The 25268-nt window shown below is 39.6% G+C and overlaps 1 protein-coding gene across 1 annotated transcript in view; it reads left to right on the plus strand.

Annotated features, from left to right (window-relative positions):
- LOC104076229 (disco-interacting protein 2 homolog C) overlaps positions 1–25268 on the plus strand; it is a 96614-nt gene that overhangs the window by 47278 nt on the left and 24068 nt on the right. Inside the window, exons 8-16 of the mRNA XM_009577022.1 lie at positions 1023–1114; positions 5041–5151; positions 15546–15669; positions 16270–16379; positions 17739–17841; positions 18194–18258; positions 20079–20172; positions 20289–20408; positions 21243–21357. Of these exons, the coding sequence (XP_009575317.1) occupies positions 1023–1114; positions 5041–5151; positions 15546–15669; positions 16270–16379; positions 17739–17841; positions 18194–18258; positions 20079–20172; positions 20289–20408; positions 21243–21357 (934 nt within the window). The remainder of the gene's footprint in view (positions 1–1022; positions 1115–5040; positions 5152–15545; positions 15670–16269; positions 16380–17738; positions 17842–18193; positions 18259–20078; positions 20173–20288; positions 20409–21242; positions 21358–25268) is intronic.

A 25268-nucleotide genomic window follows, 5' to 3' on the forward strand; every position in this document is an offset into this window, starting at 1 on the left:
GTCAGAACCTATTATCGTTTAAGTTATTGGTGAGCATGAATTAAAGATTTGTTACTGTCAGACTGAATACTACTTAAAGACAGTACCTAGGGGCCAGCCAAGAACAAGGGCTGTTACGCTCAGTATTGTTCACATGGAAGTAACAAGGTCTCTAAACAAAGGCAATCTGAAAGAGCTTGCATAGTTGGAAGATCCGGTCACTTGAAGGATTAATGAAAGGCATGTAACGTGGCCAACGAGCTCTTGATGAGAGACTTTTTTCTTTAAAGAATATTGGGGTAAAAGGTCTTGATAAGGATTAGCTAAGTGCGGAGGTGGAGAGATGAAGCAAAGGAGAAGAGAGATGGTTAAAAGGAAGGGTACCTGGGGCGACTGAAATGAAACTGAGGGAAGGGAGGATATGGGACGGGGTGAGAAAAAAAGCCAAGTTAAATGGAAGAAGGCCCAGAATTAAAAGTGAAATGGAGCATAAGGATATGTTAAGGATCAGAGGGTCCCTGCTGCTTCGGTGTGCCCCTTTGGCTGCAGGTTGTTTTCTGTCTGTTGGGTTTTTTTCCCTTCTCTCTGTTTCTTGGGACTCCTTTCCTTTTTGCCTTGGTGGCTTGGGATGGGGGAATTGCGATTATGAAGCCTGAGTGATACCCTTGGAGGTCAACCTGGGCTGAAAAACACGGCTTGTCCAGCTTGCTACAACTAAGGGTGTTACAATGATCTGTCCGGGCTTGATGATGTTGCAGCCACAAAGTAAGAAAACTACTTCTGCCATGAAGAAAACTATTCTTACTTTTTATTTTCTTCTTTAAAATGCTGCTGTCTTGAAAAATAGAAGTTCAGAGAAAGCTTCTGATGAGTATTTAAATATTTCAACTAGTCCTGGTAGTGTTGTTATAAACTGTTGTCATGTTGGAAAACTAATCATGTTCCTGCTATTTTTTTTCACTGCTTAGGTATTCTTTCCCTTTAATAATCTTGAAAACATAAGAAGAATTTTAAAATTAATTTCACAAATTTTGTGTTAATAGGCAAACTTTGGACCAGAAGTATGAAGGTTGCTTACAATATACTACATAAATTAGGCACAAAACAAGAACCAATGGTACGACCTGGAGACAGGGTGAGTATCTATCTCAATGATTTTTAATTACTAATAATTCAGATCCCACGTTGACAAAGAGAGAATGAGGTATTTGGGGTGCTCAGAGGAAATTATGAAGTGAAATGTTGGGGGCGTGAAATCTGCCTTTTACTCAGAAAAAGACTGATCAGTCAGACAGGTGTTTTGAATTGCATAATAAATGACCTGAGCTGGTACTCACTGAATGGTAACTTGAAATTGTGGCAACATCAACAATAAACATTCCCATGGAAAGGGATTTTTGGACATAGAACAGCAGTCTGTTTAGCAAAAGCTTGCTTATGGAGCCTGGAGGTGTCATGTGGGTAAAAAACTTACTAATGACTTTGTAGTTGTTGAGACAGTAGAAACAAGAGAAGCATTGTGGAGGACAAAGACAAGCAAAGTAAGCACATTTTGGCAGCAACTTAAATAAATAAATTACGCTGACTGGTAGCATGGAGAGTATTTCCATTCCTGGTTCCTGACTCTGATGCAGCTACTGCTAGAGGCTGAATCTGGATGAGTGGATAAAGTCCACAGAGAGCAAGGGTTACAGAGGTAACACTTGAAGTTGTTAAATGAAGACAAGAACATCCTGGTTTTGCTACTGATGTACTTACAAACCTACCACTTCCTCTGTCAAGGCTGGCCGAGCCTGCTACCCCTTTTCTCTGCCAGAGCGTGTATAGGAATTTCCATGGTCCCATTCCAGGTTGGCTTTAAGCCATGGAATAGAGATTCCAGAACAAATTTGTCAGAAATGTGAATTTTAGTCCTGCCTTAGTGCTTAGAGTTGTGAGGGTGGGATTAAGTCTTCCTCCCCCAGGGTCTGATAGCAATTCTCAAGCTGCTGGGTCACTTGGTCCTCTTGTGCCACATATGAGAAACACGTCTGTTTGCATTACACATTTCTTAGGGCTTCAAAAATGAGACCGTGCAATAATGCTTCTCAAAAGAAAAAAGAAGAAAAAAAAATTTAAAAAATGAAACTTGACAATCCTTCCTATGTTTCTTTTTGAAATAAACCATAAAGAATTTAACTAAAGGATCTCCAGATCCTTACTCTAAATTGCTTTCCTACAATGGCATTCAGCCAGGAGTAGGATCTGAAGAATCTCTTTTACTTGATATACAAGTGTGTCTCTAAGCAACAGCAGAAGAAACAAGTTGGTCAAGCGTACACATAAAAACTATCCACCCAGAAAGCTCCAAAAGGAATAAAGTTCACGTATGGGCAGCGTACATCTCTCCCTATCTATTGTGTGCTAACTGGCCATCTTCGTATTCATTTACTGCAGCAGCCACTGGCATCTCCTAACATTAAGAAAGGATTTGTGGATAATTCAGGCTGAAAGCCAGAAGTTTAGCTAGTGCAGGACACATAAACAACAAATTGCAGCTCTTCTAAAATAAGTCCACCTAGATTACAGTGAAACAAATGTTTATAGCCGAGTGCTGAAAGCATATGCTTTGTGTTGTAAAAACATCTTGCCTAGCATCCCTGCGTAACAGCAACATGATATTTGAAGCAACTTCATGTTGAAGATGAGGTGTTACTGTACTTCTGATGTTCTAGGCTGTTATTCTGACTGTTATCCTCCTGTTGTAATAACATAAAAGCTTTCTGACCTCTTTGAAGATGGCTTTTTATTCTAAGTAATGTATTTTGTGTGACAACAGTTAAAGGTAGTTTTTAAATACTAAATGAAATACAGACATCTATTTCTGGTCTTTTCTAAATGAGAGTGTAATTGTTTCCTTATGTTAATATTATATAAAATTCAGAAAGGCCTTCTTCCCTTTAAAAGCATCATCTATCAATACAATCTCTATTTTTCTTGACTACCATTACATCACTCCTTAGGTTCTTTGTCTGAGCCAAGAAATAGGTGAATGTGCCTGCATTTGATTCCCTATTTCTGATATTACTATAGTACATGGCAAACTGCATTTGCCTTCTACAGTAACTTCAGAAATTTAACCTTGTGTCACTCCAGACAGCTGCCTGGAAATTAAGCTTGCTTGCTGAAATATCTACTAGATAACCAGATTCTCATCTGGTAATATACACTGTATGTTTTGTTTTCCTTCAGCCTTATCCCTTTTTGCTTTTACAGACATTATTTATTTATTTGGTACAGGTCTGTTAGTGATTAATGTTTTTTGGAGGGAAAGTTAATGCCTCATCCCCACTGGACTTCAGTGAGATTTTTTCACCTCTGTCAGCTCCTTTGCAAAGATTCCCAGCCAAACCTTCACTGCGTGTATGTAAACAAAGACCAACACAAAACCCAACAATCCTCAAATTATCTTTTGGGATCTTTCAACATCTTTCAGATGTTTGCTGGGCTCAGCAAATTCTACCATCCCCTCAATGCACCTAGCAAAGTCCCTTCCTTTCCATTTCCCCTGAGGCTATTTATGGTATGTGCGTGGAGAATACATACAGTAAGCTTTGCACAGCCAAATCCAGCAGTTGGATTGTTTTATGTGCAAGCATACAGATAAAGTAGCAATGTATTTTCTCTAAAGTTTCTCTAAACAGTTCTGAAGTTACAGGCTTCAGCTTAAAAACAGAGATATTTTGGACAAGGTTGGTTAGATTTCTTCTAGTTTGAAGAAATGAAGTTAATCTATGGGAGGCGGCTATCTTTGAAGCCATATGAAATCATTGGAAACACTTTTAATCTCCAGTAACTGAGCCTTGGAGTGTATATGAAAACATGATGATTTTACTTCAAGAGATTGAGACACAGAACTTCTGTGGATGTCAAAGCAATCAAAACTCAAGAGTTACTAAGTAGTTTCAGCAAATTTTAAGATGCTGTAATAATACACTCTGATCCTGTGTGCAAGTCCAAGAAAATTAAGTTCAAAGTCATTCGCCATGCCTTTGCATGCCACTTCAGTTGACCGTGCAAGACAGTTACCAGCTGCATTACAGCTGTTTAAGACATGAGCTGAGAATGTGCATCTGACTGAACCAAAACAAAAATGTAGACAGGATCTAGCCACTGAGGTTGTTCACCAGTAAGTGAGAGCAGTAGTCTTCCCTGCCCTTGCAAGGAGAGTCGTGGACTCAATAAGTTGCTGGATCCTCAGCGAGACTGTGCACTCTCGCCTCTCCTTCCCCTTTGCCCTGGAATATCTAAGCCATTGTCTGCAGTGCCCACAGAAGTAAGCTGCACAGTTCAGCACATTGGGGGAGGAAAGGCGCCCAGTGAGCATACAGGTGATTTGCTATGATATTTTGTCTTTTCTTGGCATTCTTTTATCTGAATAGTTCCCTAGCCCTAGCCCTATAGCTGTGAGGTTTAACAAGTCCAGACCTAGGCTGGCATGCTGTATGGCCAACATACAGCTTCTGGATGTGACATTTGCTTCTCTAGATACCAGCTATTTGTGTTCTTTAAGTACACAGAAACTTCTATACTTGGACAACAGTCCAATCCTAAAATGAAATTGTTGTATGAGGCAAAACACAGGGAGACAAAACAATGTGTTCGTGATTGACATAATGATAAGTCTGGGTGATTTGAATTGGTCACAGATCCACTTTGGTTTTGGTAACTTCAAGCAAATTATTAAATTAGAATGTAAAATTCTATTAATTCCATTTACGTGGTTATTTAACATCTGTAAAGCAATCAGTAAATTGAGAACTAGATGAAAGGTATTGTCAATGTAGGAAACAATGCAGCATGAAAATATTTAACTTCATCGTAAGTGAAAATGTTCACAAAAGGAATATCTATCAGAATAATTTCCTTCTAATTCTTCATTCATCTCTCATTAGGTATTTGAATAGTTATCATAGAAATGTTTCAGTAATCATCTCTCTCCAAAAGGAAGCATGTAAACTCCGATTATCGTTATCTGAAACCTGGGTTAAAACATTTTTAACATATGTCTCTCTGTTTCAGGTAACACTCGTATTTCCTAACAATGATCCTGCTGCTTTCATGGTAGCATTTTATGGCTGTCTGCTTGCGGAAGTTGTGCCCGTCCCTATTGAAGTGCCACTTACAAGAAAGGTGGGGAACTGAATTTCTTCTCTATACTGCATTTTAAAACTTACGTCAAGACAAATCACAACTGAACATAGCTTTTGAGTACGTTTTTGTGGTTAACTAGCTCTGAATCTGAGGATACAAAGTTAGTGCTGTGTGATGAGTTATATATAGTTCCTTCTTTTGTGTGATGGAAAATCTCAAGATGTGCTTGCAATTTCAGCAAATGCAGGTCTGTCTGGAAAAGGAGAGGAAAATTTTCCAAGACAACAGCACTGCCAGTCCTAGATGGATTATCTTTGTAGCCTCTCAAAGCATTCTGGTGTTGGCCACTGACAAAGAATCATTGGCAACAACTGCTGATTTTCCACCTGTCCCTGCAACCCAAGCTATGTTATAATGCCACTAGTGCTGTGTACGCTACTTCAAAGCAGTTATGGAAATGCCTTCTCCTGTGTCTGTATGTGCATGTGTATCTCTAAGCTTCTGTCACCACGGTCATCTCTGCCAAGGGTGGCACTTGAACAAATTAAATTTGGGAATTCTTGCCACAGAACATACATTCATAGAGAAAACTGACCATTGCTAATCAAAAGCCTTTCACGTCCAGTGTTGGTTTGGAGATTCAACCATGTGTCCTAGGGAAGTGTTAGTAGACAGATACGGCAGTTCCAGCCAGAAAGAATGCCTGGGGGCAATGAGGGGACGGGGCTCAGTGGTGTAGGTGGGCCACAGCTGGGAAGTTTACACTGATGCTGCTGAACTTGCATTTTTTTCTGAGGATGTATGCCTTGAAGGCTGTAAATACAGCAAAACGTATTTATTCATTACAAGTTCTTTTGTCATATCCCCTTAATTTTACCATGGCTGGCCACAATGCCTGTTGTAAGGTTCTCTCAAATATCTCCTTATATAATCCCTTTTTTATTAGCTAGCACTAATAAAGCCTTACTTTAATTATTTGGTCTGGAATTTTCCACACCAAGTGTGTTCTTTAATCCTTACAAGCTTTCTTTTTTAACCGAAATTCTTTTGGAAAATGTTGACTGAAGCCATGAGGTGTTTCCAAGGAAGGGGCTGGGGAGATGTATTGCTGCGCTCACATTTTCAATTTTTCAATTGTCAAGGGCTTTCTTTGAAATGCTCTGGTGTCACAGCACCCTGGAGCAGAAGCTCAAATCTTTGTTTCATGGACATGAAAATGAAAAGCCATGAAAACAAGTTTCTAAGCCCTCATAAAGGCTTTGCGGTTTGCACATCTCACATAGCAATTTAACAGCTAAAAATATCTGGAGATTCCTTCCTAGCTGAACATGTTTGAACCTTCCTCATCTCTGAGAAGTTGAGTTGATCTCATCATTTCTCCGTTATGTTCATACATGCCGTGGTCAACATCTGTAGTGGGCCCTTGGATGGTGAAACCAGAAGCTGGCAGGGAGCGAACGGGTGGTAGCTGGAGGAAGGGACAGTTTGCTGAACTGGTGAAGGAGTAGAGAGAGATGGGGGAAAGTGAGTGGATCAGACAACAAAAGGCCATGATCCAGCTGAGCAGACGTGAGAGTACCTACGCAGAAGGAAGGACACTGGGAACCGAGGGAAAGTGCCTCAGCTTAACTGGACAAGACTGGAGGAAAGGTGCAAGTGAGCTAGAAAGGCTGTGCAAGGAGAGAGGATGGGACCTCGACTAGCCCACCTGCTTTGGGGAATAGGGTTATGCTATTTTATTTGTAAAAGTTGTATTTGAGAGCATGAGAGGTGGACATGAGGATAATAATTTTAGTAGAAATACAGCACATTTGCATCGGGCTATCACCATGCTTTCGCATGTGAGTGCAGTACCTTAAGATAGTTTGAGGCAGTTGCATAACGTGGTGCATTATTTCAATATAAAACAGAGATTTTAAATGCATCAGCAAAAAAAGGAGAGCAGACTGTGTACATTTTAAGATCATACAGAGTGCTCACATGGATAAGTCTGCTTTCATTCTACAAAAAAAAGAAGCAACATGGCTTTGAGGGATAAAAAATCGAATATGTCTTTCCCTGTTACTATTTTCCGACGTTTAATGACATTTTAAAGTACATGGATAGGTGTAAATTTGATTTATTTTGGAACATCCGATACCACATCCATCCAGTAAACCATAAAATCCAGCTGTCCAAGTAAATACTCTATGTCATATTAATAACTTACCCTAATTTGGCTGAACCTCTTGGGTGTTGTTTTTTTTTTTTAAATATGTGTGTATATATGGATATATAAATATACACTTACACATGCATATATACATATTTATATAAAGGAATATCTACAGACTTAGACTGTTTAACTATTGCCAAGATCATTCCATAATGTTTAAATATCAAATTAATAAAACAGTAACAGAGATGTCAGTGGTACAGTTAAAGAAGCAACATGATCTATGATCTATAAATAAAACTATGCAATCTCACAGCATATACTATTGCAAGTATTTTTGCATTTGTTTATATGGAATGGGAACTGGAGTGGAAACAGTGAGATGAAAATCATGTTCTGAGTAGTCCCAGAAGGAATACCTCTGCTTGGTCAAATGGCAGCATATTATTGCTTCTGGCATCCATGGGAAGATGTCATTCATGTCATCACACAATGGCCTAGACTGTTCTTTTATGCTTTCCCATTATTTGTTCTCTTTTCTACATGCTTCAGTACGTTCTGGCAGCGGACATTTTTTGGTTTGCTTTTTGGAAGACAGAGATGTGAACTAACAAATAGACCGACAATTATATTATAGGCTAATACAGACTTACAGAATAATAAGCTGATGCAGGATGAGCTCTTTCAGGGAGTTATATTTTGAGCACATTTTTAATATTAAAATTTGCATTAGAGTGCTGTTCTGCATTTTCATAAAGCAGAGTTTTTTACAGCTCTGTGCAAATTTTTTGTGCCTGGCAGTTTAAAATTGAGCAGTAATGTTTGCAGCCACATAGCCTTTTGGCTTACCTATTACTCTGCAGACATCTATAACCATATGGAGGTAAAGGCTTTTGCTTTACCAGCCCATAGATTTTGTGTGCATTCCCTTTTCTTTGTAGCATGACTGTTATTTTTTTTAAGATTTTGGCAGGGTTTTTTTCCAGTTCATTATTAGGTGAGGGTCCATCTCTCCTTGCTCTTTCCTTCTGTATCGCACCTTTGTGTTGGCAGAATACCTAGAATTAGTTGTACTTCCCCTAAGGACTTCAGGAGACCTGTCTGACATGGCATCTGGGATGGATTGCCTGAATACCCAGCAACCACGCAGCATTCTCCAGTTTAGTTTTATTCCCAGAATGCTTCCTGGTGTTCAGCGAAGACCTGGAAATTGGCATTCACGTCAGTATCGTTTTGGCTCTTTAGACTGGGGAAATCAGATCTAAAATTAAAAACTGAAATCCCAGGCTTTTTTTTAAGTACATCAAAACTAGCTCTTTATTCTAGAAGCAGCAGTCAGGGGTTCCACAGTCATTGTAGCAATAGAATAAACAGCATGTTTTGTTTCTTCTTCCTTCCCTGCATTAATACCACTGAAATGCCTATATCATGAACACTCCCCAAAATTTCTATAACTAATCCTCATCCCTTGGATTATGGGCTATGTTCTTTCAGAATAGTGTCCCTCTTTCCAAATATTTTATGTTTCCCAAACAGTGGCAAATAGTACGTTCCATACAACATCTCTTCCTTCAGAGCTGCCACTTCCGTTAATCTTGTCTGAAGCTGGAGTGTTACAAATTGTTTCTTTGTATATGTGGTATGATGTGAATTGCAAACTATACATCATAGAATGTGCCATAATAATAGATGATACGGGATTTTCGACTTGTCTAGTTCAAATAGCGATTTATTATTTCCCTTATGAAAAGATATTAAAATATGTTTTTGATTTCTTTTTCTTTAGATTTTTTAGGTTAATGTTTTTTTCCATTTGATGGGCACCTTGAAAATTACTATTATTCTGCTCTGATACAGTCAGGGGAGCTAATCAGTTTTAATCTTAAAGTAACATTTTTGTCCTCCAAGCACATTCATAGTTATGCTCGATCACATGCTGTGAACATACGAACAAAGTGATCCCACATAGATCTTTATGGCCTTCTTATCATAGGCGCTGAGTATTTTTGCAGGGTATGACATGAAAGCACGTAAAAATCTGTTTCTGAGTCAAAACACTATTTCCTAGCCTGTTAGATTCAATGCTATGTGTGCTTCCAGCAGGCATTTCCGTGTTCTTCCGGACACTGGCTCTGACAGTGTGATTGGAAGAATGTGCCTGCGTATTGTCATAGGAAATCTGGAGATACCCACTCCAGGACAGTTGGGTTTTTTTAAAGGATGCTTGATACCGGGTAAAAACTGTTTTTCAGGAGCTCTTTTTATTAAATCCTGAGAAGTTAGGTCATTAAAGCTTTAAGAGTAGCCAGAGAGATATATCTCTTTAAAGACAGTGAAATTGTCCCAGTCTTGTCTTCCATTTGAAGGCAGAATTATATTCCAAAGGAAATACACCTTGACACCTTTCCTAGTGTTTCAGGGCCTGAGATAAAATGAGCTTTGTTTCCTCTCAGCTTTAGTCATCGTTGGGCTGTAGTGTGCCAGAAACACTGGAGCTCTGCATACTTTTTAACATCTTTTGACAATGCATCTCTTTTCTCCACTGGATTTAAAATATGCATAAAAAGTTACATATTTTCTTTTCAGTGACATAGTCTTCCAGTCCCTCCGAAGAAGTGCCCTCAGCCCCACGTGAGCACCTGGTGCACACCGCTGGACCCCTGTAAGCCCTGTGGCCATCCTTCCCTCTTCATACACTTGGGCAGCTGGGCATTGAGCAGAGGTCTTTGATCAGTTAGCCACAGTGAATCTCAGATCCTTTAAAGTCTACATTTTCTTTTTATGTTTTCAAGTTTAGGAAATCGTAGTTTCTTAGCATATCACATTTCATGCGGTGTCCCCTGCCAAAAATAACCATTGTCTTGCTTTCATTAAGACTTTTGGACATTAAGACTGCTCATAGTTGCAGATTTCATGTGCAAATTATAGCTAGATATCAAAGCTCTGTCTGATGAGACAGCTGATTTCTTCATCTTAAAGCTGGTTATGAAAATTGCATCTGCTTTGTGTTTAATTTTTATTAAAGCCTTTGATATTTGTGTTTTAAAAATTGAGGGTTTCCTTGATTCCTTTTCACTTTTGGTTCAAAAGTGGTGATGCTTGGCCTTTACATCTGATGATTGCCCTATTTGTTCTTTACCAGCAAAATTTTTTTAGGGTAAGGGCAAATGGAGCTCAAATAAGCATTGTAACAGAAAACAAGATCAGCTCAGTCGGCGATGCTTCGCCACATAATTCTCATTTTGAAAGCAGTCTGGGATTTGCAAGTGGCCAGGAGTAACCTTTATCAGGCCAACCTTTGCACCGGCTGTCCCTTCCTTCCTTCTTTATCAGATAAGGACATGCACTCTCACTCACGGAGAAGGGATCATAATTGTTTTCCTTCACACAGATACTCTCTCAAAGCATTATAGAAATGACATTAACAGCATGCTGAAATGCAACCACACGTGGGATTTTTTTATCCTGACAATGAATTATCACTCTCTGCAGCAGGAAGAAGACAATTTGCCTGCAGGTACTGGTGAAAACCTTTAGGGAACCTTTAATAAAAGTCTTTAGAGAACCTTGAATGGCTGCCTACAGCAGAGAGGATTTCCACCTCGCTTCATCTGAAAGATTGATCTCGCTAGGTGTGTGCAGACATAGTCTAAAGCTATGCAGACCTCATTTTTCGTACCTCAGCAAGTGCTGTGCCTTCAAGAAATGTAAAATGATAGTTCCAAAGTCAGCAATTGGTCTCAAACCTCATTCTACAATACCTCAGCTCTATCTTTTGCCTTCCACCTGCATTATGTGTCATTTCAAACTGTGAATTGTGGAGGATTTGACAATGAGCATCGCTGGCAAGTCTCTCTCCGTCTGTGCAGTTGGGACTGCATTGGTTGAGTTGTTTCACTTGGTCTCCACTGGCTCCCTGAGGTTTTTTCTACCCCCACAAAATTCAGCAAAATAAAGCATTTCTGGCAAGTGGGGGGGTTGCCAAAGTAGCAGATTAGCATAAATTACTAAAATAGCAAATAACACTGCTGACAAAACAGTGTGTCCTGAAAATATATAATATATTCCCTTTACGGGCAGGAGAGTGATTTTATTTATGGGAGGAGGAGGATTTTTTTTTTTTTTGGCAGCAGATGATTTGGTTTCTTTTTTTTCTACTTAAAAAGCAGTTTTCAGCATTGCAGATATTCATTTTACATTACTCAAAAGGGGTGCCGATAGCTTGTCTCTGAAATCTGAAATAATCAATACTTTTAAAGTCAGTAGTCTTTTTCCTGGCCCACATGGAAGCTTTGACTGCTTCATGCAAATGACTGCATTTTCAACTCAAACTTCATTTTTCAAACTTAAAAGTTTTACCCAAGGCCCTTACTGCTCTGGACATGTCCTGCTGAGGTATGAGGAACAAAGACGACTATTGTGTTTACATGCTTGAGTGTGTAGGTAAGGTTGTGGTGTGTCTGTGGGATGTATAAGGCTCTTGGCTTGAGATGGTTTCAGATCTTCCACCTCCTGGCTGTCAGTCCAGTAGCTCAACACCACTTGAGTAATTAGAAACAATTGCTTCTGTGGGGCAGCAGGTATCACAGGGGCAAGGGATGTGAAGGGATCAAATGGGGGAAGGGATGTCGAGCCCTTCTTCATCTCTCTGTTCTCTGTAGTACTTTTTACTTCTAAGTCAAGATGAAGCCACCAGACGCAGGCAGGAGGTGGTGACAACTAGTTAGGAGGTGCGAGACTGAGACTGAAAGGGGGAATGATGGACACAAACTAGCAGACTGCCAGAAAGCTTGGTTGTGTTCATACTGTAAGATCCTCAACTGGAGCTCCTATGGCCGTTGAGAACAGTGTCTGTCACAGTACCTGCACTTCAGCATCTTGATTTGCATTTTTCTTGCAAGGCAGGATTTAGTGTGGACACCAAGGGCATGGCATTGGATTTGAAAGTCTGTAAAACGCGCTGGATGTTGTCCACGCCTGGTGAAATTCTTCCAATCTCTGGTGGTAGTGTTGCATCACATAATTGTTTAGCCATGTTGTCCTTTCAAATGAACGAATTAACTGTGCAGAAAAGAATGGGGTGAAGATTTTAATGCTATTTGAGATGGGGTTGTCCTGATGTAAAACAGTCTGTTATTAGAATCTTTAATGTGTGAGTAGATTGTATTAAGTAATCTATACATGATTCTCTCTGCTTATGTGTGAACTACTCCAAATGAATGCATAATTTTTATGTGGACATGCTCTAAACCGGTTGATACGGCAGTAAGTGGAAGCATAGTCATTCTTCCTTGTGTTATCTGAAAAACCCAAACTGTTAATACAAGTTTCCTTTTCCTGTTGTTTTGTTTTACTGTGAGAAGAGCTTGACAGATCATTTCTTAGCTGATGCATCCCCCAGGGCCACGATATGCTGATGCTCTAAGGTCCACACTTTCTACTGGTTTACGTATGTTAGATTTCTTGGTGGAATTTATTAGTCAGTTTCTGGTTATAAAGTCCTGCATTAAATGGGATTTAGTTGCTTGAGAATCGGCATTTTCTTGGTACAGTGGTGAAACAGTTTGCTAGCAGTCTTTTATAGGGCATACAGTTACAACAACATTTTATTTTTAATTTAAAATTGAGAGTGATGCAGTTGCTGCATTCAATTGTGAAATTTATATGCAATATTGTTTTTTAATTGGTAGTTAGAAATTCATACATATACATACATTAGTAACCATTTTTTATATTAAATTTGGTGGGAAATTTTGGGTAATGGTAGTATGGATCTGATATTTTAAGAAACTGGTGACCTCTCTTTGTACATGATAGAGTAGCAGGTCTCAGAGGCTATGTCTTGCCCAAGGAGTGATGTTCTCCATGGAGCACTCCAGCCCTCATCTTCCTGCCATTTCTTCTGAGAGACCTCCAAGGAGAGCCATCACTCCCGCACTGTCCAGGCACCCACATTTCCTTCTGTTGAGCACACTCCAAGAGTGGAGACACCAGGTCTCATCCTAATGTGGAACCAGGATCCAATCTGGCTAAGCACTTGTCCCAGGCGTTTGACAACATATATATGGACCAGCTAGCACAAGAGTCAGTGAGGACAGTAATGCTTGACAAAGCCATTTTTGTCCTGGAAGCCCCCCTGGTGCAGGCACAGTGGGGTCGACAACATGCTCCCCAAGATGTTTTTCATGGATACAGTAGTATTATTCTCTGTTGTTCAAAGGGTACTCTCCTTGTCTGTTCTTTTATTGGAAAAGACAATGCACAAGCTTAATTTTAAAAAGCTTTCCTGAAAAAGGACCTTGTCACATTTTCCTATTTTTATATGCAATCTGGTTATAGTAAGCAAAAGCAAATGCAGTAATTTTGGATGGAAGGAGTTACATAGTATAGTTTTGACAGATCAGTATATTGTCCCACATTGTTTGCTCAGCTATCAAAGTTCTGATAATTGCTGCCATATACATATTTTGAGGTGGTATGGAAAACAAGTAAGCTTTTGTTTTTCCTCAGATCTCATTGCTTCCCTATTTTAGATTGCTTTATTTGACTACATTAAAATTGCATTAAAAATTAGACAGATACACTTTGGGGCTTCCTTTCCATCATAGAGTTTTGCTTTGAATAAATCAATATATTAAGGCAACTGTTCTGTATTTCTGGTTGCTTCCATGCTAAGTGTGCTTTATGGTTGATTTGAAAGATATTTTAATTTGATCTTTTAAGACTCCGTAGGCTGTTTTCTGTAGAATCATTCTGCAAAGAAAGGATTAATACTTCTATGTGCATTTACATCTAGGGCTTTGCTCTGTTGAAGAACCTAGTGGATAGATGTAAAGTTCATGAAAGAATCATGACAAGACACTGTACATAAAGCAGACATAATGCTGTGGAAGCACAGCCTCTCTTAAAGAACAGCTATGGCCTAGACTTGAAAATCATTACATGACTTTTTAGCCTCACTGCTTATATCCCCTTGATGAAAGTAAAATGTAGTGTACTTTCTTTAATGGGCACTTGACTATCTGTAGTGCTCCTGAAATGTGTCTGTAACTACTCAATGAAATGGTTATCGATGAATCAGGTTAGATCACCATAAATAGTGATAATGTCACCACTGTATGTCTATCTTAAGGGTTGAAAGCTTTCTGCAGGTGGAAGCATCTATAATCTGTATTATTTCCTTGAGTTGTCACAGAATCATAGAATAGTTGAGGTTGGCAGAAGGTCATCTGGTCCAGCTCCCCTGCTCAAGCATGGCCACCTGGAGCAGGTTGCCCAGGACTATGTACGGGTGGCTTTTGAATATCTCCAAGGGTGGAGACTCCACAACCTCTCTGGGCAACCTGTGCCAGTCATCCTCACAGTAAAAAAGTGTTTCCTGATGTTCAGAGGGAACCTCCTCTGTTTCAGTTTGTGCCCATTGCCTCTGGTCCTGTCACTGGGCACCACTGGAAAGAGCCTGGCTTGGTCTTCTTTACACCCTCCCTTCAGATGTTTGTGCACATTGATGAGATCCCCCCTGAGCCTTCTCTTCTCAACTGAGCAGTCCCAGCTCTCAGTCTTTCCTCATAAGAGAGATGCTCCAGTCCCTTAATTATCATAGTGGCCTTTCGTTGGACTCTCTCCAGTAGCTCCATGTCTTGTTCTTGGAAGCCCAGAACTAGACCCAGCACTTGAGATGTGCCTCATCAGTGCTGAGTAGAGGGGAAGGATCACCTCTCTCAACCTGCTGGCAATACTTTGCCTGACACAGCACAGGATACCATTTGCCTTCTTTGTTGCTGGCTCACATTCAACTTGGTGTCCACCAGGACCCCCAAGTCCTTTACTACAAAGCTGCTTTCCAGCCAGTGAGCCCCCAGCCCATGCTGGTGCATGGAGTGGTTCCTCCCCAGGTGCAGGACTTTGCATTTGCCTTTGTTGAACTTCGTGAGATTCCTGTCAGCCCATTTCTCCAGGGGTCTCCCTGGATGGCACAACCCTCTGGCATATCAGCCACTCCTCCCAGCCGCTTGTTGTCATTTCTGAAGAGCTGTGAGAGCAGGCGCCATCTGATGGCTTCAGTTCTCTTTATGATTTATGTTGTTACAGACAAGAGGATATCTAGGTTGTGGAATTCCTTTGTCAATGTACAAATGAGTTTTGCTAATCAGCTAAGTTGCTTAAAAGAAAGAGACTGTTTTCCTCTGAAGTTAATGTGCCAAAGGACAATAACGTTTTCAGCCTGTAATCACTTCTAATCAATTCTGTGTATTGCTTTTATTTTGTCATCTCTTAGGATGCAGGAAGTCAACAAATAGGCTTTTTGCTTGGAAGCTGTGGAGTTACTGTGGCCTTGACTAGCGATGCATGCCATAAAGGACTGCCTAAAAGCCCCACAGGGGAGATACCACAGTTTAAAGGTAAGCCAACCCTTGCTTGTCGTGGATATCACGGGTCATTTACTACAATAGTAAATGTTGTTTAGTTGTAGTGGGTGAGGATCAGGCCCGTGATGATACACATGCTGCTGGGACGCGATTGCCGCGGCTGTGTGTCACTGGCTGGTAGAGATCGCTGCTCCCGCCTCATGGCTGCCGAGCAGTACGCGTGCTCCTGATCTGGTTCTCCGCTGGCTCAGCCAGGCTGCTGAGATCTCTGTGGCCACAAGCGAAATTAAACCAACAGACTTAGGACTGTAGTAGATGAGAAGCATTCGTATGATTCAGTCCTATAGCTAAGTGGTAGGGACAATAACCTCTGACAGGAGAGTGGTGATAAACTATTTGAGTCAATAACAGCTTAAACTGCTTAGCCATTTCTTCAGGGATCGTCTGAGAAGGCCATGATAGCCATGTTAAGAAAGCAGTTCTGGAAAATCCTTTCCCATGCTATGCTGAGCTTTAAAAGAAGCAATGTTTAGGTAATGGTGACACAGGCATTTGGGAAAAAAAAAGTCTGGCAGAGAAGAGTTTTGTCTTGTCTTATCCAGCAACAAAAGCTGACTTTTCTTTGTACCTCAGGCTGGCCAAAGCTGCTGTGGTTTGTCACAGAGTCTAAACACCTCTCCAAGCCACCTCGTGACTGGTTTCCACACATCAAGGATGCAAACAATGACACAGCTTACATTGAGGTGAGTTAATGAAGATGCATCTTCTCCTCGAATCATTGCATATAGCACTTCTGGATTAGGTAAACATCATTATTCATTCACCAGTCACAGAAGCAAAGAACATCCTGTTTTAGCCTGTTAGTAAGTAATATTTTCTAATAAATTATACTGGGTATTGATTTCAGAAAAGTTAATGAAATGTTAAATTGCATTTGGGGGGTTTCCAACATTCATGTTTTTATGTCATTTATGTGGCTGCCACAATATTATATTAAACTTGCCTTGACCAATCTCGGTCTCGTTCACAGTGTGGGCTTGCCCACTAGCCTTGAGATGGATAGATGGCAAGTTTCACAGTGAAGCTTCAGTTCTCATATCACAACCTTCAGACCCTTTGAAAAAGAAGGAACTTCTTGTTTAAATGCTTGCCTGTCACTTAGCTGCTTTGTGAGTCATACTGCCCGCAAAAGACCAGCATCAGGAAGGGAAAATTAGTGATGCTGTTAAGTTTAATTTTTCTCTTTTATTTTTTTTCCATTCTTTTTCCCTCTTCTGCATAGACTCAAATGCCTCAAATTCAGTGATGTTAGTATTGAATTAAAATGATTATTCAAAGGGAATAAGTTCAAGTGAATGGAGCAAAGATATTTCCTATCTTCGTGCAGTCAGAAACTGGGCTAGAGAAGCAGAGATGCCTCCATTTTCAATCTTGCTGATTATCTTCATTATGGAGAAAGATAAATGTTTAATTTACTTTAATTGCCACTGATAGTTTTCAGACTCTTGCATAAAGTTGCAAAAATTACCGCAATCATCAGCAATGATCTCCCACCTCTTTTTTATGCTGCTTTCTCATGACTCTTTCGTATTCTTCTGATCAAAGAGCCTGTGTCTTTCAGACTGTATATGTATAGATTCTTGTAACAGCACCCAGCAAGGATTCTGTGGTCAGCTCTTATACCATGCCTTATAAGACATAGAAGGGAGAAGCTCAGGTTTATTGGTTGGCCTATAAAATCTAACATACGAACACTGAGCAGACTGAACTAGGTTATTCTCTGCTAAATCTGGTCAGTCCTTTAGTCATTAATGTGATCAGAATTGTTAGAATTATTTTTCCATAATGCCTGTATTCAAACAGCAGATGGATTTCTGATATCAAGCCTGGGAAGCTTCAGTCAAAAAGACAAAGCCTATCTGAAAAAAGTGTCTTTTAACAAAAAATGCCTCTCAAACTTCTCAGTACTGCTGCCTTCTTAAAATAGAGTCATTAAATGTGTCCATCATTCACCTACATAGGAAACACTTTAAACGTAGCTATTAAATAATGGAAATAGGGCAACTATTGCATATTGGCTTTCCCTGCTTATTTCTTTTTAGTACAAAACTTGTAAAGACGGAAGCGTGCTTGGGGTGACTGTGACAAGGATTGCACTGCTGACACACTGCCAAGCTCTGACGCAGGCATGTGGATACACAGAAGGTATAGAGTACACTTCCCTTGCTTCATCCTTAAAATCAAGTGTGAATGTAATTTGTTTCTCATCAGGCTCCTGTCTTATGTTTAACATACATCTGTGTCAAAGGCTTCTAGATTTAAAAAACTGATTTTTTTTTTCATTGGTTTTAGAAAATATGTACACATTTAAAATATCTTTGTGAGAGGTACAAATAATGTCCTAGCCAATACAAATCCTGCAGTGGAGACTTACTATGAAAGTTAAGCTTTGAGGTCATCAGTCATGTTATACTGAAGCTTCCTTCCTTTAAGTGGGTTTGCCTTGGTTCAGTGCCATGTTCTAAAAAATAAACTCTGTTTTGTTTTTGTTGGACAGCTGAAACAATTGTGAATGTATTAGATTTCAAGAAGGATGTTGGTTTATGGCATGGGATTCTTACAGTAAGTATGTTTTTTTATTTTGTTTAAGTATTTGAAAATAAACTAATCTAATCTGTTTATTACTATCACAAACTGGGATGTCCTACAGTTTCTTCTAATACAAATTTTTCTGCTTTGAAAGCAAAAAATATGTGACTTAAACCCATGATCTTCTGCTAGTGCACTTACCCATAATGAGCACGGTAAAGATGCCAATGTATTTTTATGCATCATGTCAAGTACTTTGGCCCCATTCTTACCATGTTATTCTGATCTTACTGATGCGTGATTTTGAGATCAGACTTTATAGCAGAAACAAATTAAATTAGTACTTGCCTCTGTAAGGATATGATCCAATGGCATAGCTATATTGCCACTGACTAGCTTCTCTATCAAAACTCCCACCAACAGATGGTTTTGCTAACATTAAAGCATTTCTGATATTTTAAATTGCATAAATTGTCTACTTGCTGTTTGAATGTCTTCCTCGATTGACATGGGAGGCAATTGACATATTTTTAAGGATTGCTTCTAAAGGTGCTGCTACAGTCAATGACTGGCAAAATACTATTCACTGATCATTTTAAGAACAGATGTCAAGTTTTGAAGGCTCACTGTTTGGGGGTCCCTACATGCTATGATTCCCAGGGATCCAATATACTTTTCCCATGCAGTGTTATACTGTTCTTAATATCAAAGGGCAGTAGTAACACTTCTGAAGCAGAAACAATCTATTAGGCTTAATGCCCATAAGTATCTCATGTTAAAAAACCATCTTTATCACTGAAGTTGAAAGCAAGCATCTAATAGAGCTTTTCTATGCCTTCCTTTGCTATTAATCTTGGTATGAACTTCATTTTTTCATGACTTGCCTGTTAGTGCTTTTCCTGTACCTACACTTGTGCCAGACTGAAAGGAGAACTATCTTTCACAGTTCTACAAGTGTTTAGATGACTAATCCACTGGGACCTTTCTTAAACCTAGGTTTTCCAAAACAAATACTGTATTTAACCTGAGCTGCTATGAGTGGAGACGTGTTGCTCTGCAAAGATATTTCTAAATGGTAACAGAAGTAAAGCAGCAGCTCATTTACAGGCTGTTTGTTTAGTAGTAACACTGAGAAATCACTAAAGCAATTGACTGCCTCAGACTGGGAGATCGGTTTTGGATCTGTCATTGGTTTCACTCAGCTGCTTTTTCTAAACTTCCTGCAACTTTTCATGACCTTGTTGAAAATACTGGAATTAGCCCACCTGAAGAAGGACTAAAACCTCCTTCATTTATTTTCTTTTAAAGTAAATTGATCTCTGCTTAATCTGTGACTCCACTTTCTCTGTCTACTGTCTTTTAAATTATTTGTGCCTCACTACCATTAGTAGTTTTTCAGTCTTCACAGGGATGGATTTCTTTAGACAGATATGTTGCTGTTACTTGTACTTTTGAGTAGAGAGTCTTCATATGTACTGAAGTTTAGCAGGCTTAGGGATAATATTAACCTACATAGCAAACATGCAGTCATTGTTCATCCAGTGTTTTTTTATTTTTTTCTATTTAAAGTGACTCGCTTAGAGTATAAATAGAAAGAAAATCTGTTTCATTTTTTTCAGTACCGCTTCAAAGTTACGATCTGATTAGTCTAAATCCTTAATCCTTAATTAAAGCATTAGAAAATGGGGGTCTGTTTCATCTTAATGTAGATGGCTAGATAGGAAAAGATATATGCCAGCATTGACAATAAAACAAGCATATAGAGTGATTTGCATAGATGCCCCTGCCCATAACACAATATAAATAATTACCACTCTTGTTGTATCAAACCCATTTATTTTATTTGATTTCAGAGTGTCATGAACATGATGCATGTTATAAGTATTCCATACTCCTTAATGAAAGTGAATCCACTGTCATGGATACAAAAAGTCTGTCAATATAAAGGTAAGGAACAAGAATATGAAAAAGTATTCTTGATAGTCAAAACCAAAAGTACAAATTCATATACAGCTGTATAGCTTTTATATGATGTATTAATAATCTTTCCATTCTTACTGCAGCAAAAGTTGCCTGTGTCAAATCCAGAGACATGCACTGGGCATTGGTGGCCCATCGAGATCAGAGGGACATCAACCTTTCCTCACTGCGTATGCTAATAGTGGCTGATGGTGCAAACCCATGTAAGCTATGCTTCTGCAATCCAATAGAGAACAGGAAGTGTTTTCTGTCTTGCATTTAAAGTTTCAATCTTCAGTCACCTTAGTTAAAATATTTACAAAGTATAGGGTTTGTCTACTGCAAACTATATGACATTTATGGAAACAGTAATTAATTTTGCATTTTTTTAAAATATATTCTTTAGCTAATCCTGAAGCAAACTTGATATTCCACATAACGTAAGCTGCAGTAAATCCAGTTTTGTTTAACATGACAGTCATGTATAAAGACTGAAGTAAATAACCTTAAGCTATAGAAAGGATCAGAACATTTCTTCTGAATGATGGCTCTCAGATGCAGAAGTAACTGAGAATTTTAGGGGAATACTTATACTACTCTAGAGAACCACATCTGGATCTGACAATTAAAGCATGAACCGTTTCTCTCCGTTATTCAAGATACCAGCATATAGGTGTTCTGCTTGTTTGTAGTAGTTTGCTTTGGGTTTCTGAATTACATCTTTAATTTGCCTCAACCTAAAAAAGAAAACTGTAATGAAATTCATATTGTAAATCTAGCAGTAATGGCTTTTCTACATAAGCATAGTGAAAGGACTTTATGCTCAGTGAAAGGACTTTATGCTCAAAAATGAGTCTTTATTCTCTGTATGCATACACAACTGTATATACATATATATAGTTGTGGCAGCTATGAGTTGTTTCCCGGTGGACATGGGTCCTTTTTAAATTTTTTCTCCTGAAAAGCCTATATATTCAATAGTAAGTTTGCAGTTTGAATAGCATCACTTCAGAAATCATATTATTTTTCTCCTCTGATATTTTTTTTCTTTACCCCAGGGTCTATTTCTTCCTGTGATGCATTTCTCAATGTCTTCCAAAGTAAAGGTCTAAGACAGGAGGTCATTTGTCCCTGCGCTAGTTCACCAGAAGCTCTCACTGTGGCTATTCGAAGGTACTGTGTTACACCAGTGGAGATGATACACCCACTGTAGAATATATGTGGTAATTTGAAAAGAAATATAAATTTATTCAAGTATGAATCTGCATACTTAACTTCTGAATGACATTTTTAGTTCTCATTTTGTTTATGTCCAAAGAAGAAATACAAGAAGAATTTGTAGAGTAATAATTTAACTTCAGAGTGCTTTGTAATATAGTTCCCATTTCTGTAATTTTATGTAATTGTAAATTAAATAGACTGAAATGCAAAAGCTAATTCTGTAAAAAGAAGAGGAAAAATGCCACTGTAAGCATAAAATTAGTTAAAATGTGGGAATTTAAATGGAATTGCTGTCTAGGAAAATCATGCTTTGTAGTAGTCTGTTTAAAGAGAATTATGACATTCTGCAGGTTGTTTTTGGCTGACAGGCGCTTTTTAACTGTTCATAGACTCTCAGTAATCATCTGGAAATGCCCTTTGAGTCTGGGGGATTTGTGCCTAGAAATAAAATTGGTAAATCCTAATAAAACTATTAAGCCTTATACACATGAATGTCAGTATGCAGCAGTCACCTGTCATGAGTGTTGTAGCACACAGTAAATGGCATAACTGTTGTCTGTTTTGGCAGAGTTTTCCAAAAGTTGTACCTTGAACAGTAGGCACTTTGTTTTTAAGTTCAGAATTCTGCAGCCATTTATAATTGTTTTACACGTTAAAACATGCAGTATAAAACTGTAAAGAACTGTAATAGCATTAAGTAAAATACTTCCTGCCACAAAGTTTAAAATACACTGTCCAAGTGAAATTTGACTAGATTTTCAATTAGCTTTCCAATGAAACATTACAGTAAGAAAGACACAAGGCCAAGAGTGTGGTTGACTTTCAGCCACCTCATTATTAACTTAAAACGTCTGAAAGCTATCCATCAGGGACTTACCCTGTCCAGGTTAGTTGTCTTTCTGTAAACTACAGGATCTCAGAGAGCCCTTCATTCGCTCTACCAGCTTGTTCTCAGCTTTTACCAAGAAGTACGTTGTTTTTCCCTTGCGTTGGGTTTCCCTGCCATAGGCTGCGCAGACTTTCGCTCCCTTGGAATGAGCTCTTGCTTGTAAGTGCAGAGAGGAGGTTGAAGGGCAGCGGACATCTTTTGTGCTGAGCACTGATTAACTGGAGAGGGTTTTCATTTCCTGTGCTAGCCCTGGAAAATCTGCCCCAGAACACAGGTTATGAAGTGGGAGAACTCACTGCGTCTCAACGTTCGATGGCTGGCATGCCCTTTCTAGACTTAAACTCTATGCTTATAGCCACCTGAAGCACTAGAGATTCATTTTCAAATTAACTAGCATTGAGGGCTTACATAAAAAAATTCATTAGCACATAAAATAGTGGATAATTCAAAAAAAAAAGAGACAACATTTTTATCTGCAGTGCCTTGCTGTGTAATTACAGAGCAGTTCTTACTACAGTGAATGTTATTGAACACGTATCTCCTTTTTTGAAGTCTATTTAATGGTAGGATAATACCAGCTGAACTTGGGAGCTTTAGTATTTTTCATTTTATTCAAGCCATCTCCGCTGACAGTAAAGTCATTACCATACAAGTTCCAAAGAGTTACAGCTGAAGTATACATTAAAATGACTCCCTGCAGAGCACAGATGCAGAGAGCTCCCTGTTAATGCTCTGACTCTTTCAAAATCTATGGTGTATTTTTACTGATCTTCCTTCAAGGAAGAGTAACAAAACCAGTTCTCAGTTGAAATACCCTTATAGTTTAGATAAAGGAAGTCAGTTACAGAATAATAGGTACTTTAGCCTTAGAGCTGAATCATGAAGCCTAATATTTAAAGGAATGTGTCATGCAAATAATTCTTTATGGTATTCCCTGTCGGTTTATTGTGTATTAGTCTGTACCCACTTGCTTACGGGAGTGCAAAAGTTTAAGTCTGTTCCCATTTAAACAACTGGCAAAAAATAGTGGTAAAATAGATTGTATCTGTAAATGGTAGTGTTAACTGTTCTCACAATGCTCTACAGCTACTCAGTATGAACAAATCAGCTTTAAAGTAGAGGCGCATTGTCCCTCTTTCATGGTTAAGGAAACTAAAGGGGTAGGTTTGTCTGGTGTTTTAAGCTAAATTTGCTTAGTATATGAAGTAGGTGGAATTATACCTTTGTTTAGTTGCTCCTACCTTAAGCAAAGGATTTATCTTTTTCTAGCAAGCAGTCTTACAGAATTCCAAATCCAGTATTAGAAATACTGAATGTCTAAAGAAAGTTAAAAATGTTAACTTTCATTGGAATGGGGTTATTTATCTGAGACAGCCAGCATGGCTTCACCAAGGGCAAGTCCTGCCTGACCAACCTAGTGGCCTTCTATAATGGAGTGACTACATCAGTGGACAAGGCAAGAGCTACAGATGTCATTTATCTGGACTTCTGTAAGGCCTTCGACACAGTCCACTACAAAATCCTTCTCTCTAAACTGGAGAGGTATGGATTTGATGGGTGGACTGTCTGGTAGATGAGGAATTGGTTGGATGGTTGCATCCAGAGGGTAGTGGTCAACGGCTCAATGTCCAGATGGAGGTTGGTGAAAAGTGATGTCCCTCAGGGGTCCGTGTTGGGACCGGTACTGTTGTAATATTTTCATCAATGACATAGACAGAGGGATCGAGTGCACCCTCAGCAAGTTTGCAGATGACACCAACCTGAGTGGTGCGGTCGACACACCTGAGGGATGGGATGCCATCCAGAGGGACCTGGACAAGCTCGAGAAGTGGGCCCGTGTGACCCTCATGAGGTTCAACAAGGCCAAGTGCAGGGTCTTGCACCTGAGTCGGGGCAACCCCCGGTATCAATCTGGGCTGGGGGAGGAAGGGATTGAGAGCAGGACTTGGGTGTACTGGTGGACGAAAAGCTGGACATCAGCCGGCAATGTGCACTTGCAGCCCAGAAGGCCAACCATATCCTGGGCTGCATCAAAAGAAGCATGGCCAGAAGGTTGAGGGAGGTGATTCTGCCCCTTCACTCTGCTATGGTGAGACCCCACCTGCAGTACTGTGTCCAGCTCTGGAATCCTAAGTACAGGAAAGACATGGACCTGTTGGAGCGGGTCCAGAGGAGGGCCACAAAAATGATAAGGGGGATGGAACACCTCACCTGTGAGGAACGACTGAGAGAGCTGGGGTTGTTCAGCCTGGAGAAGAGAAAGCTTTGGGGAGACCTTATTGCAGTCTTTCAGTACTTAAAGGGGACTTATAAGAAAGATGGGGACAAACTTTTTAATAGGGCCTGTTGCGACAGGACAAGGGGGTATGGTTTTAAACTAAAAGATGGTAGATTTAGACGAGATATAAGGAAGAAATTTTTTACAGTGAGGGTGGTGAAACACTGGCACAGGTTGCCCAGAGAGGTGGTAGATGCCCCATCCCTGGAAACATTCAAGGTCAGGTTGGACGGGGCTCTGAGCAACCTGATCTAGTTGAAGATGTCCCTGCCCGCGGCAGGGGGATTGGATTAGATGACCTTCCAATCCAAACTATTCTATGATTCTATGACTCATCGTCTTTCCAAGTGTTTTTTCTCTTTCTGCTTGGCAGAGGTGTTTGTTTTAGGGATGTTCCCATGTGGATATCATGGACAGGACAAAATAAGATACCATATATTGCAGGATTGTTGCTGACAAGATACTTTCTAAGATGATGTATAGGTGCTGTCAGGTGTTTGGCTCCCCACCTTGCTCCTCCATCCTGGTCCTCTGACTGTGTCCCCTTTTGGTGTCAGATAACTAGTTGCCTGCAAGAGGAGACTCGAGCACAGTTAACTGGTGTCTCATTCAGGGAACCACCTTAGACTACCAGGGTACCAGAAGTACTCTGAAATAGCAGCTCTGAAATGCCTGCCCTGTGGACCCCAGGTCCTC

The sequence above is a fragment of the Fulmarus glacialis genome, unplaced genomic scaffold (assembly GCF_000690835.1).
Source record: "Fulmarus glacialis isolate BGI_N327 unplaced genomic scaffold, ASM69083v1 scaffold9724, whole genome shotgun sequence".
NCBI classification, from domain to species: domain Eukaryota; kingdom Metazoa; phylum Chordata; class Aves; order Procellariiformes; family Procellariidae; genus Fulmarus; species Fulmarus glacialis.